The following is a 19555-nucleotide window of genomic DNA, read 5'->3' as shown; positions in this document are numbered from 1 at the left end:
GTACTTCCAGAGAAACCAAAGGCGATGTCTTCCTTAACCCAATGTTATAACTTTTGCTGGAAAAAGGAAAACATTGAGGATATCACATGTATATACTCCAGCCTCTTGGAAAGATCTAATCTAGAAACACTGAGCATAAAGGCCTGGGAGTCCTTCATCCATGTCATAAATAACAAATTTTCCAAGCACGTCCATGGCCATAAAGCAGGAAATTTAAAGGGGGCAGCCTGGTACACCAAACGCTTAAGGAAACAAAAACGACAACTAAATAAGTACATCAGACAATTACGATCACGGGGACCAGAACACCACCAGGGAATCCTGATTATAATTGCAAAAGCAAGAAAGGAGCACAATAGGGACATAAGATTGGCCAAAAAAGAGTACAACGAACACATCTGGGCAAAACTAATCTATGCTTGTAAACTAAGGGACTCCAAGCATTTCTGGGATCAAATTAATCAGTTAACTAACGGCAGGAATCGACATCATAACTCGGATGTAATGGATACAACTTGGAGAGCCCACATCGAACACCTATACATCGAAACTCGATCTCCAATTGCCCCGAATAACGGAACAATAACAGCAAATGGAGCCGGCGGCGGAGGACAAGCCAACAATACACTGACCCATGAACCGTCTCAAGACTTAGTCTTTTTCTGCTGAAAAAGTACTAAAGATAATAAAAAACGTAAAACCTGAGAGAGCTCCAGGCCCCAATGGACTACCAAATGCCCTGTTTCGGCATGACCCTCCATTTTTTTCTCGCCTCCTGACTCCCCTTTTTAACAAAGCCATAACATGCAGTTTGATTCCTGAGTCCTGGAGAGGAAGTATCCTTAACCCACTCGGATCCCTCCAATTACAGATTAATCGCATTGATAGATGTGGAGACGAAACTATACGCATCTAATCTTTTGGTTGAGCTAGAGGCTTGGGTCAGCAGATCAAACTTAATACCTTACACGCAAACTGGATTTCGGGCAGGGATGGGCACCCTCACCAATATTTCAGCGGTTACTCTCATAAGCAATCAGTCATTTGCAAAATCTAGGCCCTTGTGCGCCTGCTTTATCGACCTAAAAGCAGCTTTCGATAAAGTTTCAAGAGCCAACTTATGGGCAAAAATGCAAGACTGGGGGGTTCCGCCACGACTCCTGATGGCCATCATCAATCTATACTCCCATACGTGGGTACAAATCAAGAAAGGAGATGGGTCCAGTTTAACCGGCAAAATTCCAACATCCAATGGCCTAAAACAGGGTTGCGTACTGGCACCCTGCCTATTTAACATTTACACCTCCGACCTCGATAAGCGCCTCAGGTTAATCCAAGCCGACCCTCCAAAATTGGGAAAAAAAACGATCAATTGTGTCCAATATGCCGATGACATCGTCCTGCTAGCACAAACTCCCATAGGCCTACAGAAACTGATTACAGAACTAGGAGACTAGCCACCTTGAACCAACTCACGATTAACCATAAAAAAACAAAAGTTATGTGTTTCTCGAAATCTATTAAAACATCGAAAAGTCAAACTTTTTCCTGGAATTTGGGTGAGCATCTATTGACAAGGGTTACGTGCTATAAATACCTGGGCTTCCAGCTAGATTGTAAGCTTAACTTCAAATCACACTTGGACCAAGGTCGCATGAAAGCCAAACAACTGTTGTTCGCTTTTAAAACTCTAAGGAAAAAACTTATAGGATGCTCCACTGCCCACCTGCTTAAAGTGATTGCTGCAAAATTTTTACCTTCCATTTCATATGGCTCAGAAATTCTGAATACTAAAGACGCCACAGTCCTAAATACAGCACAATCTATACTATTTAAGAGACTGTTCTCAATTCCGCTACACACCTCACAGGCACAAATCCGCCTAGAATATGGTCTAAAAAATCAGATTATGGCCAGACAAGGCGCCCTAGTAAAATACTACTGGAGGATGAGGGAGGCAGAAGATAACACCCTAGCCCACTATTGTTGGGTCAAGATTAAAAACCAAAAGAGCCTAGCCAACTCAACCACAGCAGCCCTAAAGGAATCCCTGTCGGCATTACAGTTAGAGGATGCTTGGCTCACCCTCACAACGTACTCCGGATTTAAAATCGTAGTCAATAACGCTATCAAACGGACCTCTTTATTAACTGATAAAACGTCCTTTGCAAAAAAGCATCATGCCTGGGCTGTGATAAAGGATTACCAGAAGCTGAAGCCGCAACAATACCTGTTGGAACAATTCTCCCATCACAAAAAACATTATCTGACTTTGATACGCATGGGGTCTTTCCCCTCAAAGGATTTGGCCCCAAAATGGAAACAAATATGGCCATCCAAGGAGTGTCGTCTTTGTGGTCAAGGGGAAGAGTCACTACTACATTTTCTATGTACTTGCTCTTTTTTATTGGAAGCCCGAAAATCCATCCCCCGGGAGGCTCTAAGGAAGGAACAAACAAGAACATGTAGAGCAGCGGTCATTAAATGTCTCGGAGGGTCGTCAATTCCCCTGTCATGTAGAGCCATAATACTATGGAAAATCGCAGCAAAAGAACTGGCAAAATGCGACTCTGCCAAGCAGCCAACTAATTAGCAGATTTTTCCCAAATGCATTGTTATATTCGTCATTATTTTTAAAATAATAAGCATCTCCTTATTCTGACGTCGACCTTAAGTCTTTTTAGGTTTTTAAAAATGTATATTCTAAAGCACTGCGTTTTATGATGGTTGTCCATCCTTTTATGATTTTTTTAATGAATCAAATAAAAGTATATTTTGACTTGACTTGAGTTGAGTGAATAGTGTCCATTGCGGTGTTAACCCACGTCACAGTGTTATAGTTGATACAGGGACATCTTCTACTTGTCTGTGGTAGCACACGCACTGTGAGAGTTTGAAATGCTTTGTGAGCACGGTGGGTTTATCAATTCTTAATTGATCCCAATTTCCCAATTGTTTCTCCTTAACGGAACACATCTCACTGCGGAAGGAGTAATTCCTTACCCTATAAAACATGTAATCTTTACCCCACTTTAAAAATAATTACTAGGAGACCCGAAGATTTTGGTCAACTACTTCCTAGTCTTTAACTTACCATACCTCAGCAACGTCCTGTTAAAGATGATTACTAGACATATTTTGGATGATGTTGAAAGAACTGCTTCCTCTAGAATCGACCTTTACAAATAGACAAATCTTCCTCTTCTTTCTGAATGAGAACAAATTATCTGACATAATATTCCTTGACAACTGTTCAGTTATGGCTAGGTGGACCACATAATCCTGATGAATAGGCTACAAAATCAGTCAGGGATATAGCAGTCTCTGGAATACCGCACAGTGAGCTTCCAAATGTACCCTTCCAAAACATCACAGAAGAGGAGTGAGTTTCTGCTCTCTCCATCCACCACCCCAAGCACACCAGCAACTTGCCAAGAGCAATCAAGAACCTCAGCAGCTGGATCACTGGCTCCTCTCAAGTGCAACCCAATGCCAATAGCACAACCACAGGCCAATTGGTACACAGAGGAACTCAGGCTAAAGACACACCACTGCAAGCAACTGGACTGCAAATGAAGAACAAGTCAAAACACCACAGATAAAGATCTTCCAATCAGCCCTAGCACCAGCAGATACAACTATCGAACACAGTGTGTTGTGTATTTGGATCCAATTCCGTCTCATAGAGGGGCAGTCTCATGAGAAAGTTACCCACAACTCCACCACACCACAAGCATCTAGGATTGTGTCTCCTTTCCTTGAGCCAGAAACTTTCAGGATCACACTAGAGTTTATGTATATTTTTTTAATATATTAGTGTGAGCTGCAATGAGTTCGCCAGAAACCTAGATGCCATTTTGACCTTTACCCATTCTTCATTATTGTGGGCTTAGGTCTTGTTCCCACTACGTTTTCAAAACCCGAAGGGAGTCTGAAGTGTTGACAACAAGTCTAGGGGATTTCGGTGTTTCCTTCTCTTTTCAAAGGCAAAGAATGTCTTTTTTCGAACTAGGATGGGACTGGCTAGCCGTGGCGTTATTGGGTGATTGATCCCATTTACAAGTCCTTCTCGTGTATTTGTGATTACACATAGGCATGTTCCCAGGTGTGTCTGCACACATTATATTGGCAGCATGGGCCCCATTCGGGGCAGCACTTCACATCTAGTGTGTAGTATATGTGGGTGTGGTGCCATCATCACTGTTTTAAACATTTATTCATGACAAGGTTCTAATTAGGTCTGTATAAATATACATGTTCTATTATTTCTAAATGCTGGTTACCGTGTCTAGAGCTCTCTGTTAGATGGTGCTCTACAGTGGTGGTAAGATGTCAGTAGGCACCTTATCACCTATGCATGGTTTGGGATTTGAGTTATTACTGATCTCCTTACACTGTGGAGAATGGAGAGAGTTCAGAATTTGTAAAAAGGGGTGAAAGAAAATGGCCTGCAAAGTGAGAGAGGGATCCGGGGTTGGGAGAGGAGAGAGGGATGGAAGGGAGAGGGTGAGAGAAAAGCGGCATGGGTGAACTGTTTAATTCTTCACAAAACCGTCAGGGTTTTAAGGGACCCCTGCTTCTCCCGGCCAGGGCCAGGTGAGCTTCTAATGTGGCAGCACGTATTCCTGCGGAGTGGGAGGCCCTTCACAAAGGTTGACTAGACATCTTTCTGATGTTAATTGCCTTATTTTGGTTATAAACTGATAAACTGGTACTGATGGGGTGAAATCTTTCCTCAGTGTTATGTGTGTAAACCATGTCAAAATAATGACGCAATGCTATCCCAAAATATACGCGGCATCACATAACATTATTTACATTTTCTTCCCACACAATTTAGTCAAGCCTGTACTCTGGTCCTCACCTGCCTCATAATTCCAGTAGCCCTGCCTACAGGTTTAGAATTTTTTTTCAGGAGGGGGTCCTTACACCTGAAAATGTTGACAGGGGGGTCTCGGCATCCAAAAGTTTGAAGACCTCTGCCCTCAACTATTAGCAGGTCTATAGGTGACCAACACTTTCTCACTCACAAAGACATGGACCATTATTTCCCCAGTTTCGGTGCCACTTCTTTTAATCTCAACATAAACCAGAAAGATCACATTAAATAGATTGCGGCAGCTGGTCAACAGTTGATCTTATAATCTAACTTTCACCAATCTTCTTACATTTTAGGACACAACGTCATCTGTCCTACTATGCTCATTTGATTTAAAGGTCTCTGGTAAAGTGCCCTCTCCCAGGGTACCCCATGCATTGCAGCGCCAGCCTGGCTAGGAGCATAGCCTAATGATGAAGCATTTCACCTTCTGGTGAGTGAGGGCAATTGCTCCTAAAAGCACATGCTTCCTGGTGTACCTGCTTTCAGTTAGTGATAACGTCTCTGTGACTGAAGTTCCAGGAGAGCATACTATGATTTAATTACAATTTATATGTGGAGAATATACTGGACCATAATTCTCCTTGAGCTCTCTTGTGATATGCCAAAACTTCAACCAGGAAGTGTTGGCAGCCATTTTGGGACTCGGTTTCAGCAGAGTCCCACAGAAGAAAAGTTACCAAAAAGAAAAGGGACAGGGTAGGAATACCCGCCCCCCCACCCCGCCAGCCCTGGTCCTGGGGTCCCCGAGGGACCCCGACAGGGCCAAAAGCATCGCTTTTATTTTTGCAGCGAAATAGTGACATTGGCTGCAACATTTTAAAATAACCTCTCATCCCACCAGGGTGGCCAGGTCCTGGAGACGTGCCTGCAACTCCAGATAATAATGAGACTACTTATTATGTGTATTATTTTAAAAAGAAGGCTCCATTAAGAGCCTGCCAATTGTCACATGTCAATTTGAAGTTTCTTCCAAAAGTGTTTCTGTGTTCCAAGCAACAGGCGCAGCAAGGATAGCTGAATAACCATTGGGGTTCAAGTACAGGCAATGAACAGTGCTGTTTTATTGCTCAACTCGTGCTGCACCCCTGTGTATCACACCAGTGCACAAGGAAATGGACAGATAACACAGCGACAGTGCATGAGGAAGTAGGCGTGAGAAACAATAGACTGCACAATTCCAGGGCCCTACAAGCTATGGCAGTTCTGTGCGCTCAGCGCCTGACAATGACAGTCTAGGGGGACACTGTCAATAAACCTGGACGTGCGGTCACTTGCCCCTTTTGATCTCACCTATTCCTGGGGATGCCATTTCCACCAGGGTATGCGCCTGGAGGCGAGATTGCAGAACAGAGTCAAAGGGGTTGTGGTGAACACCCCAGCACTAAAAGCCCCTCCGCTATCCCGCCATGCAGGACAATACACTACCTGGACTTGGGGTTACTAGCCCCTTTTGACCTGAACTGCACCTCGGGGCCCCATTTCCCACCAGGATCTGTGGCAGGAGACACGGCTGCAGAATGGAGCCCAAGGAGGCAGGGCATCACCCCAGCACAAAAAGCAACTGTGCTATCCTGCAGTGCAGAACAATACACTACTTGGACTTGGGGGTCACTAGCCCCTTTTGACCTCTCCTGTGCCGGGGGACCCCATTTTTCCCCCAGGATACGTGTCAGGAGGCGTGAATTTAAAAGAGCCCAAAGGGACAAGACTATCACCCCAGCACTAAAAGCGCATCTGCTATCCACTGTCAATCAGAAGAGGACACCACAAATTTAAGAGCCATTATTGGAAAATGTAAGCTTAAGCTGCAGATGTTCCAATTTCTCTGATATTTGTTTACACAATGGTTACTTCTAGGTACCCTTCTGATCTTGGATGCTCGGTGGAGGACAGACAGCAGGTACCCATGTAAGGTGGACGTGGGATGCCATATCTGCCAGTTCATCAAAGGGTCATCTCAATTTATTGACCCCATTCCTTTCCATGGGAGGATGTTTCGGGAGAGGCGGGTTAAGAAATGGTGCAGACAAGTGCACCCCATGTCCCATACTCTGTTGAGATCTGGAGACCTTCATTAATCACCCTCCGTAACCCCCTCTGTCCCCACAATAGTGCAGGTCTGCAAGTGACCTGTTAGGGGCACTCTCACAGGGGGCATGGGGGAGGTCGATAAGGGAGGAGATGGGGGGCCTCACAAGACTTCAGGTAAAAACCAACAGGGTGCTTATGACACGCGTTCTTGATGCTGTGGTATATGAGGGATTCTTAACTAAACAAAGAAGCACTTACTTCATATAGTAAGCCACTCCCACATCAATTCTGTTACTCTCACATCCACTCACAGATCCGTACAGCCACAAACATCCACTGACCGATACATACACCACTCACATACCCACTCACACATCTGCCAAACCACGTACACACCCACTTACAGGGCCATATGACTACTTAAATACCTACTGACAGCAATACAGCCACACACACACACACACTAATTGACATATACAGCCACTCACACACCTACTCTCAAAGGTCACAGGTTACAGTTAACAAATAAAAATTTAAATCCCTAGAAATTCACTAAAACAATCAAAGGTTACATGGCTGTTATAAATAGGAAATCGAATTTTAAAAACTTAGCTGTTCACTGTAAAAAAACAAAGCTTTCAGGGCCGTTATAGTTAGGAAATAGAATTTAAAAACCTTAGAAATTCCCTGAAAAAAACAAAGGTTACATGGACATTATGAAGTAAACAAAAGGAGGAGCACCAAAGAAAATGAATTTTGTCTGTTATGATCTCTCCAAATTCTTTCTTAATTCCTAAATTCACATTCATTCATAAAAACAGCAAGCACGTTTCGTTCCCAGAGAAAAACTTGTGGAACTTCATCAGGGCTTTTTTTAAGTTGTAATCTATCACTCTGTGAGGATATATTTCGTAATACAATTTCTCCTTATGGTAGAGGTAAGCTCCAAAGGCTAAAGCTTGACACCTTGATATGCATCAAGACTCGCCTTCCGTGGCGCCATGCAATACAGACTTTGTAGTATATGTTTTAGTGTGTCCGTGCAAAAAGTACTATGTGGAGAGTACTATAAATAAAGTATGATTAAGAATCCTGTAACATATTCGAGCTGCAATAAATAGAGATTATTCTCATTCTATCGCAAAGCATTTTGGGGAAGAACATCAAGGTAATGTGAAAGAACTGAGGAGTGGAACGACAGTAACTATTGAGAAGAATGAGGTTGAGGCTTATCATCCAAATGAAGACTGAGACACCCATAGAACACAACTTGAATGCTAAGTTACACATACATTTATAATATTTTAGCACCTGTTCATATTCAGGCACTTTATGAACGTCACATCTTAATATGCTGCTGAGGGCTAACTCAAAAATTGCACTTTATACTTAAACAACTTGCTCCAACCCTTCCTGCATAAATTTGCACGATATGGCTACTAAATAGCTAAAGGCATCAATCGCTACTTATGCACTAGCACTTTGTATAATAGATGCTGCTGAAAAAACAAGTACAAAAGGACAATTTGGAAAGTTGCACCTTATATTTAAATATGCATATATATAGGCATGCTATTGTACAAATTGTGGACAAGCCCTTTTTTAAATTAATTAGCTGTTCACACGTACGCATTTTATGCACTTTACATTTTACTATGCTGTAGATGGTTATTTTTAGAATTGCATTTAGCATCTAAACAAGCTATTCTATTTTTTAATGCATAAGCACTTTTTTGACAAATGCTGTCAACAGATTAAGTACAAAAGAGCTATTGAGAAAGTTGCACCTTATATTTAATATGCAAGTATATAGGCATGTTATTGCAAACATTGTGGTTAAGCTCCCCATGGGAAATTGATTAGCTGCTCAAATCTATGCACCTTATGTGCCTTACATTTTTACATGCTGCTGAGGATTATTTTTAGAATTGTTCTTTGCATCTAAACTAGCTGCTCCATCTCTCATGTATAAATATGAACAACATGGATGTTAAATTATTTTAGGCATCAATAGCTAAGTAAGCACTTGCACTTTATATGAATATTATGTTTTTGGTATATTGTTGCATGGTATATAAAAACAATTGTTGGAATATGTGTACTTCAATCCAAGAATTTATTATTATTATTTTTATATTTGTTTTTTATACAACCACATTTATATGCAATTTGTGGATAGAAAGTTTTGGTAAAAAAATAATCTTTAAATGGATATGTAACATAGTATAAGTTATTGAAGTTCTGCATCTTAAAAATATTATCATGTGCTGTCTGACCAAGTTAATTGTGCACAGAAGAACTATGAATGCACTTGCACTTTCACTCCTTTTCCTCTTTTCCTGAATTGGTTAAAGCTATATGTTGTTTTTCAGTTGTGTTGTTGTCAAATATTGAGCTTGGGAAATCTCAGAAATCAATTAAATAAGTAATTGCATTTAATAAGTGCCTTCTTTTTGAGGAACATTAGAGTAAAGAGTACTTCACTGTAGTTTAAGAGATAATGTGAAGGAAAAATGATTTAAAAAATCAATAATTGTGTACTTAATATTGACTGTGTTAAAATAGAAAAGTAGAGAGTACTTGACAAAAAGATGTAAAATTACGTGGTCTAGTTGTTCTTTAAAAAAAGTAGAAAGTAAAGCTGGAAATAGGCTATGGACACTATAAAAATGGATAATCTGGACGCATGACTCTGTGGACCTGTAGAAGGCAAATGCCGAAATGCATAGACTTTCTCTGTTAATTTGCACTGAATGGTGAAATAAAAAATTGGAAATATTGAGCCGCTCGGTTTTTAAGTGAGCGGAAAGCAGTAGATCATTGTGAAATATATATATATATATATATATATATATATATATATATATATATATAACAATGTGCCTGTTTCACCAATCCGAGGTGAAAGAACGATCAGGTAAGGACCTCTTAACGTGACTTTTTTTTCGAAATCAAAGCAGATGAAAAGAGGCAGCAACGATATTATCCAGTGAAGTATATATTTATTTCACAAAGATGAAATAAACAGACATGGTGTCGTCCATGACGCGTTTCACTCCCAGAGGGAGCTTGTTCACATAACGCGCCCCGTAGATTAACCACATTTTACAATCAGTGCACAGGTGATATTGATTCAAACACAGAAAAAAGTGCAATAGTGAAAATAGAAAAAAGAGACTATGGAAAATGCCATATTGCAAGTACAACTATGTAGAATACCGTATTGATCTCAACATAATTACAGAAATCTCAAATTAATGAAAAACAATTTGCTCATTTCATCAAGAACAATGTTCATAATTCATCACCGATAATACAAAAATGTGTAAAAGATAAAAAATAACCGACCAGTGTCATTTATCTTAGTTCATTTTAGATCATATGCATTGATTAATGATTTGAATTCGCAACTTTTGTAAATATCAAAAGATGAAAAACTATATATATATATATTTTTATTTTTTATTTTTTATTTTAATAAAGTCATTTAACCTGACTTCCCATAGGGTGTTACTTCAGGTCCCTACTTATATTGTTTTCTATGAGAGAGTGTTGCAGTACCAGTTATTGACCATCTCACCTGTGGTTCTGCACTTAATCCAGGTCTGAGCTAGAGCACATTTACTACTGGTTTTTGGTCATTTTTGGATGTACTCACTTTTGGAGTGTAGCTTGCAAATTGGATTGGCCCTAATCTTTTATGAGTGAGTGTGTGTCCGTTCCTATACCCCTCCGTAGCCCTTCTTTAAACCTCTTTACTCCTTTAAAAACCCTCCTATTTAGTTGTAAGTATTCATCATGCTAACTGCCACTCCCCTGCCTCTCCCATATTTACTACTAAAATGTAGGTGCACATGTCCAGACATTTCTGGGGTCAGGGCTGAGAACACTGCAAGGAAAATATAGTAGAGGTGGAGATCTCCGCAGGTAGGTTTCTGAGTTGGTGAATAGCATACTGCTATACATACTACAAAATGCAGTTTGTGAATAGGCCACACAGTGTCCGGAAAATGTAAGCAGTAAAATATGTGTAAAACAATTATAATATGCAGCAATATTAACTAAAGCCTTTTTCATGTTCTGTTTGCCTAGGTTCAAGTCTTGGACTTTTTGTTTATGCAGCTCTGCAAAGGGAACTTATTGAACTCTATAACGTAGAAGGATGCTTGCAGATAGTCGGTGCATTATCTCTGAACATATTAGCTTTTGGTATCCTAATGAGACCCCTGAAATCATTTGATACCTCATTGGCAGAAACAGATTGCATGGAAAGAATCCCAGATCAATATTTAATTTACCATGAAAGGGAACCAAGAAACAAAGAAATGCTAACCAACCTTGAAAAAAACTCTATTATGGAAAACAATGCAGCCCTTTTGTGTACTGGTCACTGCAAACATGAAAAGATCAGCGTCAAGGATATGTTACCTTCAATGCACTTAAAAGAAAGAAGTTCACATCAGACTAAAGCTAGACAGAAGAAGTGTGTATGCAAACAGATTGCCAAAAGCAAGTGGCATATGATTGTAAACTATTGGAAAGACACTGTAGTTCTTTTTGAAAACAAAGTATTTTCAGCTCTTTTTGTAGCCATTTTTCTTTTTGACATTGGTGGATTTCCCCCAACACTACTTCTTGAGGACATAGCAAAAAGTGCTGGAATCAACGAAGAAGCATATGTTGTACCACTTGTTTCAATAATTGGAATTTCAGCCGTAATTGGAAAATTTGTTTTAGGACTGTTGGCAGATTTTGCGTTCATAAATTCAATATACCTTTATGTCTGTACATTATTGGGAACTGGGTTGGCTCTCCTCATGGTCCCATTTGCCAATAGCTACATTACGTTAGCCATAGTAGCAGGTATTTTAGGATTTCTGTCTGGCAACTGGTCAATATTTCCATATGTTACAACCAAAACAGTTGGACTGGAAAAGCTCACCCATTCCTATGGGATTCTAATGTTCTTCGCTGGAACTGGAAATTGCCTTGGACCACCAATAATTGGTAAGATATTCAAAACCATATTCTCAGCACTTGTCATATGAAATCTGTGTTTTATAGCAGTGCACTTCAAATACACTGTCATTATACATTTTGGGAATTCATTCTTTATATTTTTGGTGGCCTAAACTGAGCTCTGAAATTTAATGTAGTTGAGTAAATAGTTTCCATCAAGGAAATGGTCACAATCTACTGATTGTGCTGGCTTTGTGTAGCAGGAAAAAAGCAACCACAAATGTAGTTTACAATTGTATAAATATTGTCAAACTAATGAATGAACAAGCAAAGTTAGGGCCAGCTAACGTAGAATGCAAAAGATTAAGTGGCTTCTTGTATCGAGGACAGGCTATTAACCCCTTTGGTGCTAAGGCAATTCCTGCTTTTACTCTAATTTCCATTGAAATTACATGGTCAGCTTGGCTGCAGTGCATGACGAGCTGACCTTGTCATGAGCATGGACGTGGTTAAAGAATAGCATTAGCATCACAAAGTTGTTGTAAAATCAATTAGATATAATTCGTAATGGCATAAATATCACTGATAATAACATATAGTATATCTGGATGTATAGGGTCAGGAATAGGGTGAACATCACACTTTGTCTCGATACGCACGTTTTTAATAGTGACATGTAGGATGCCAAATACCGCAGGCTAAGATACTGGACAACATGCTTACATAGTACATTTGTGTTGGTCATTTACATTCATCACTCACAGGTCTTGTGTGTTAAACATCCACCACATCAGGCCCTTATTTTGCTGGAATTCATTTAAGTCCACATCAATACCAGGAGTCTTAAGTTTAACTAGTATGCCAAAAGCTGATCTCAAAGCTTGCGGAACTATAGAACACAGGTTGCAACTTACTGGTGAGGCCTAACAAGGCAGAAAACATCTGCAGTTGCTTTTGTTCAACTGCAGAGGGTAACAGTCCCTTTTGGGGTTGAGCCAAATCATTGCACCCATCACTTTTGTGGCTTTCTCAATGTTGTATCTAATCTCCAAAGGAGGATATTTCTTACACCCAAATACCTCCTGCATCCTGCACATGGAGCTAATAATAAAGCTACATTCTAGCCTTAGTGAAGAGGAAGAATATACATCCTACAACCTTCGAGCTAGCTATGTTAATTTGTGTTTTATATAAAGTATAATTTAGTCTGTCATCAGTGTTTGGCAGATGAAGGGCATCCATAATTTAGAGGTGGATGAAATGCAAGTTTTCTGGTGGCAGAGCTACAGCTCACTTTGCTGTTGGAAACCTTTGACTGACTATCTGTGTGTCACAGTTCCGTTGCTCAGTGTATGTCAGAAGGTCCACACTAATAAAATTAGTCATTTTGCTATACAAATGTCTTGTTCGGGACATTCTCTCTTTCAGGACTGCCAAGAAAGGACTACACTACTGAATAGAAAAAAAACACCAATAACCCCGCATGATGCATTACAACTCTCAGTGCATCAGCTCCATGGAATTTCTGTTTTTCAAAAACAAGTTTCTGGCTTTAAACAAACATGCCACACACTTGACAAAGTTCTTTGCCTTCAGTGCACACAGAAGGCAGTTAGATCCTGCATATTTCTATCTACAGTGGGCCATCATTTGCCAGAGGAGCAGAGGCCACCACCTTCGGTGACCGGGCTGGCTGTCAGGAGGTCCACCATAGTCTACATTATCTTGTTAGTTCTACTGCAGTTCACATTCATCACTATGCCTAAAATCTTAAATATCATATTGTTTTCTAAATATCTCATCCCAATATTAAATTTGTTTGTTGCCTTGTATGCCAATTTATACAAAATACCTGATTTAAGGTCTGTTGAACAGCCCATCAAACTGCTTGTGCAGTGCAGGAAACACCTCCACCACATCTACGGTTGAATATCTAAGCTATCTTGAGACTGCTGCGCATATGGTGGTCCTGTTGGTTGTATGTCATTACAACGCTGGCTTTTACCCCGCATGCCATTACAACGCGGGGATTACAACGACTTTCGCTGGAGGGCGCTGGATAGTGGAATAGTTTAATTTTCTATTCCAACTCCAGCCCACGTTGACAGTAGGGAAGGTGTTGGATAGAAAATTAAACTATTCCCTATCCAACAGCGCCCTCAAGCGAAAGTCGTTGTAACGGATTTCGTTGTAATCCCTGCGTTGTAATGGCAGTGCGGGGTAATCCCCGCATTGTAATGGCTGTTCACCGGCATGGTAGTACTACTTTCACAAATATAGAGAATGGAAATCTTTCTCCAACATGGAGGTACAATTGCATTGTCTACATTTGAAATATATCTGATTTGCTGGGAGTTTTCATACCAGGAAAATGAAATTGGTGTAAGAATGCCATTGGATACAGGAGTTTTAGCACAGATGTTTCTCTCCCGGCAATGGTGGTGGATTGACTGCTCTAATATAGCCATCTTCTGCCTATCCTCTAAGTAGGATGAGAAAATACAAAGGAGGGTTGACGAGATAAAATTCTGATGATTTTGGCTAGGAGTTTCTTTTCCACCCACCCTTAATGGGTCTCGGATTCATGAGGTGTGAACAGCATGCTAGGGTGCTCATGTAAATGAAATGAAATGAAAATCACTGATGTATGTTCTGTTTTTATTGCAGGTTGGTTTTACGACTGGACCCAGACGTACAGCATTGCTTTCTACTTCAGTGGGATCTGTGTTTTGCTGGGTGGGTTTCTTCTGTTGCTGGCGGCTCTCCCATGCTGGGACAGCAGCAATAATAGGAGTGCAAAAAAGTTACCATTACACTTGAACTTGGAAAATGCTGCATTGTGTGCATAAATTGATATTACAATGGTTTCATTGACAATGTTGTAATAATATTATTCTAGAAATTTACATTATGAATACAAATGCTCTTTGATAAAAATGTAGCTTGTGCTACAATGGCTCCATGATATGGTGGATATTTTGCTATGAAGTGAAAAACAATGCCACTGTGTTTGTAATGTGTAAATACATGTATAAGTATTTAAACACTGAGGACCTCATTTATGAGGAATTTATCTAGGGCAGCACCACACGTCTTCTTGCGGTCCTGCCCTACGCCAATGTGAAAATCCAAGAATGCACCGTATTTAATGCACCTTATTTATGAAATACGGTGTATTCCTGTCCTTTCCCCCTGCACTGGCACACAATTTTCTGCCGAGTGGCAAAGCTAGCACCATTGCACCATGGTGCAAGGATGCCTTCGTTGCAGGCAGGAGTATTTGTGTGCAGGAAGGGGCACCTTCCTGCACAAAAACAATCCTGAGAGGCGTTCTCTTTCTATGTGTGCTGCAGAATGCAGCACTAATTAAAAGAGGAAAACATAAGGAGAAATAAAAATATTTCTACTTGATACACTTGCTCTGGGGAGGCACAAGGTTTTGCCGCTGCCCCAGGATTATGTGATTCAATAAATCCGGAACAGCATCCACATGGGAAAACCCCCGCAAGGCCCTTGGAATATCTCCTTGATGCAGAGTAAGGCAAGGCAGCAACCTGTGCTGCTTTGTCTTACTCCATATCTATGAAGCTATGCAAAGCCACACAGAATGACTTTGCGTCATCTCAGATATGACTGAGAGGCTTGCACCACTAGAGCGTCAAGAAAAGTAACGCTCCAGCGGCCCAAGCCTCTCACAAATAAGCTCCTGAGTACCAATAAACTGGGAAGAAATTAGTTACTTTTACATTATGGTATGTGATCATTGGCTTGCGATACATTTATCATGCCATACGACTGACATAAAAGATGTTATTCCGAGTTCTGTTTTCTTTTTACACTGATAATTTTCATAGTATCTTACTGTTAAAATGTTCACATATTTCCTTGTTTAGGTATCCCCTTTTTAAATGACATATGTTGTTTATTTAGCTGTAAGTTTCAAGTATAAATGTACATGGATTTCTGTTGTTATTTATTGTAACATGATAATTAAGTCTGCTTGAATATATAAAAAAAATTCTGTGTAGATCGAATTCTTTTTCCCAGTGATTGTTTTTAAATAATAAACAAGGTTTCATAGAAGCAGGTAACTTCACTTCTTATTTATAGTTTATAAACAATAGGCAAGGTTTCACAGACTGTAAGTAAGTGAAATGGTTCCAGGGCCTTTCCGATAAATATTTTTTCTGAACTACAATATTTAAACTATGAACACAGTGAAATAGGAGAGTGGGGAACTTTGTACCAGAGACTCTGGTCAAAGGCCATACAGAGCTATAATCACCTTCCTTCGAAGAAGGCTACTCGGAGGGAAATCTAGGGGCGTATTATCAAGACAGGCGATAAAATTATTGCCGTTTTAGCGGCAGAAAACTGAAGCTAAAACGGCAATAATGGGCTTGATAATATGCTCTATGGAATTCCAATTGAAGCCCATGTTAGATGTCCTTCTTATTTAACATGGGCTTCAATTGGAATTCCATAGAGCATATTATCAAGCCCATTATCGCCGTTTTAGCGGCAGTTTTCTGCCGCTAAAACAGCGATAATTTAAACGCCTGTCTTGATAAAATGCCCCCTAGTCTTCAATCGGTGGGCTTATCTGTCTTCCTGCCAGTGCAGATGAAAATAGCAGATGCTGTTATTTGCTGAACATTGAATCTATTGTTCAGAAACAGTACATGGGCATGAACCTTGTTTAAAACTCAAATTAGGCCTCCTTTTAGGTGCTAAGTGTAGCTTAGTTAGCCAAGACAAAATGTTCATGGGGTGGGAGATATTGATACAATATACGCATTATGATATCACCAGAATATTACAGTGTTTGTTATTGTTCGTCCTCCTGATAAATATTGTTGCCACTTTTTTTCTGATGTTTATAACAGTTACTATTCATATTGATTGCACTAGGATAGGATTTTGATTTTAAAATAAATGTTGTAATTATAATATTGGTTTTCTGGTGCTCTTGACTGTGCCTTTCAATGATGAAAAGGAATTAAGGTTCCTCTAACAATCCATGTGATATCCCACAGGATTGATAGTGTCATAGAGTACATCTCATCAACGTAATGCTCAGTGAGTTGCAGGGTTGTTCCTGTCCAACTGGTTTTCTGCCTTAAATTGGTATATTGACACAGTTATTGGTGCCAGAGAGTCTAGAAGTCTATTACTGGGCAGTGTCTGGAAAGAATTCCAGAAAACATATCATTACATTCACAGCTGCTTGTACAATAATAGTTAAAATAATTGTGAACAGACTGAGCACTGTTAGTTCCAATTAAGTTGTTATCTTTCCTGAAACTTGATAGTATACAAAGTTCTTAATTTTTGCCAATGGTTGTAGGTGGCGGGCACTGGGAATCATTTTTGGGAACCAAAACATATATTTTATCATCAAACTTTGACCCAAGCAATGAAGAAAATGTCAGAAATGAAAAAAGGACATGGACTGGTGTATGTTTAGAGAGAAGACAACATACGTGGCACGTGGCAGGCCCCGAAAATTAAGGAAAGTCTGGGGCCAGTGGAACTCCTATCGAGGTGAAATATGTACACCTCCCTTCACACACGTCGAGGCCACTCCACCTCACCCCTGACCCGACATTCCTACTACTGTTTCAGCTAAAATGCCTCCTGACTTGTAGTTCCCCCTTCCTTTCCCCCATCCTGTATTATTGATGTACCACTGTTGTATGCTTTCCTTCCTCACAGGACGCTTCACCATTTGTAATGACCGTATTGCCTTGTTTCTTTATTGTTTATTGTTTTTTTAATAAAAATAAACATTTAAAAAAAAAAAGAAATGAAAAAAGGAGGAAGAAAACTAAAGGAAAACAAGGACACAGGGAGAAAACAGAGATGAAAAGGGAACCTGCAATAATGGGTGGAGTGTCAGGAGATGGAAGAAAGGTAGAATCAAGATCAAACAGCCTTTGTATTCGGCAACAATGGCATTAGTCATGCCGGCAACTGGCTTCTAAAATAACCCATTTAACAGTACTCTATTTATTTATTCATTTATTATTTTTACAAAGTAATGAGTACACCTCCATAAACACTAAAGTACTCTCGGCAAAATTCATAAATTATCCTCAAGAGGCCAGCCAGATTGCATCTTTTCCACTTTGACGTCAGCAACAAACTCCTACAGGGAGCAGTTGCACAGACCCAACCTTAGCAGAATTTCTTTCCAAAGCAATATACACCAATAGTACACATGTTGTAGGATATAAATTGGACAATACATAATAATGATCAAATATTCACCACAGGATACTTGAAAAGAAGCACTTTATTAAGTCTGATAAATCATTAATTTAAGCTCACATTTTTATTAGGTCTTCAGAAAGTCAGAATGTATAATTCATGATAGGGCAGGGCTGCTTGGTAATAGCAGGACTGCTATTATTGTATGTGCACATTACTGCAATTACTGTACAAACTACCAAGGTACCTTTTTCAGTGCTATGTTTAATTTAGTCAGCTAAGAGAAAGGTAGGTGGGATTGGAGATGTTAGTATATAGAATGCTTTATGATATCACCACAGTGTTACAATATTTTTTATTGTTCACCCTCCTGATAAGTATTGTTTCCACTATTTTGCCGATTTTTATAACAGTTACTATTCATATTGTGTGCACTAGAATAGGATTTTGATTTTAAAATAAATCTTGAAAATATAATCTTGGTTTCCCAGTGTCCTTGAGTGGAGTGTGCCTTTCCATGATGATAGAGAATTAGTGTTCCCCTAACTATCCATGTGGTGTCTCTAGAGTGCATCTCACTCAAGGAATGCTTAGTGGGTGGTGGAGGGTTGCAGTCCAAATGGCTTTCTGTTTCAGGTTGACACATTGACAATATACTCATGCCATATGATCTATAAAGCCTATAACTGGTTTGTGTTCTGGAAAGGAATCCAGAAAACGTATCACTGGTGCCCAGCGTAGTACTCAATCTTCCACATGCTGGAGTCATTTGGATAACAAACTCAATTTACCAACAATTACTATTAGGGGAGACAGCCCATTGTCTTCGCTAATATTGATTACCTTCTTCAGTTCAGATAGGTGTTTCTTTTCTGATGTGGGTTTGTCAGACACTTGATTTTTAAAGGGTTCTTTATTCCCCTTTTTGATTTTGGTTTTGAGTCTCATTGAATCTGTTTTATAATAGCAAACTCCCTATTCCAATGTGGATAGCATTTAGTGCACCAGTTACACAATATCTCTTTCTTAGGGTTTCACTAAGACTGGGATCAAGTAACATTTGTGGTAAATGCACATGCTGCATACCCTTTTGAAATATGTTATCCATGGGTGGAGTTTGATGCTTTACATTCCAACACAGGAAACTTTCATGTTTATCGAGCTGCTGCAACTCCAGCCAATTGTGAAGCTTATCACGACTTTGAAGTCCTGTTAGGATATTAACAACATTGAGCCTGGTTTGGTAGTCAACTCTGCAATGCAGTTCTAAATGTTAGACTGGGTCATCTGAGAAATGAATGGGATAGCTGGCCTGCACTTTCTGGGTATACACTGTATCCTGAGATAGCAAATTTGACAACTGCAGAACTAAGACACATTGCAAACAGATAGTGGCCATTTATAGGTGACTTCAACAGCATATTCTACAATCAACTGCTATGGGAGCATTTGTTTCTGGACCTACATCTTGGG

The 19555-nt window shown here is 39.8% G+C and overlaps 1 protein-coding gene across 1 annotated transcript in view; it reads left to right on the top strand.

Annotated features, from left to right (window-relative positions):
• Window positions 1-15906, top strand: part of SLC16A9 (solute carrier family 16 member 9) — a 307892-nt gene extending 291986 nt beyond the window's left edge. Inside the window, exons 5-6 of the mRNA XM_078642646.1 lie at window positions 11006-11920; window positions 14540-15906. Coding sequence (XP_078498772.1) covers window positions 11006-11920; window positions 14540-14721 — 1097 coding nt within the window. The 3' untranslated portion in view covers window positions 14722-15906. The remainder of the gene's footprint in view (window positions 1-11005; window positions 11921-14539) is intronic.
• Window positions 15907-19555: the final 3649 nt, after the last annotated feature.

Source organism: Lissotriton helveticus, chromosome 5_1 (genome assembly GCF_964261635.1).
Source record: "Lissotriton helveticus chromosome 5_1, aLisHel1.1, whole genome shotgun sequence".
Lineage (NCBI taxonomy): Eukaryota > Metazoa > Chordata > Amphibia > Caudata > Salamandridae > Lissotriton > Lissotriton helveticus.
Note: the sequence above shows the minus strand (reverse complement) of the source record. Positions and strands in the feature narration are given on the sequence as shown.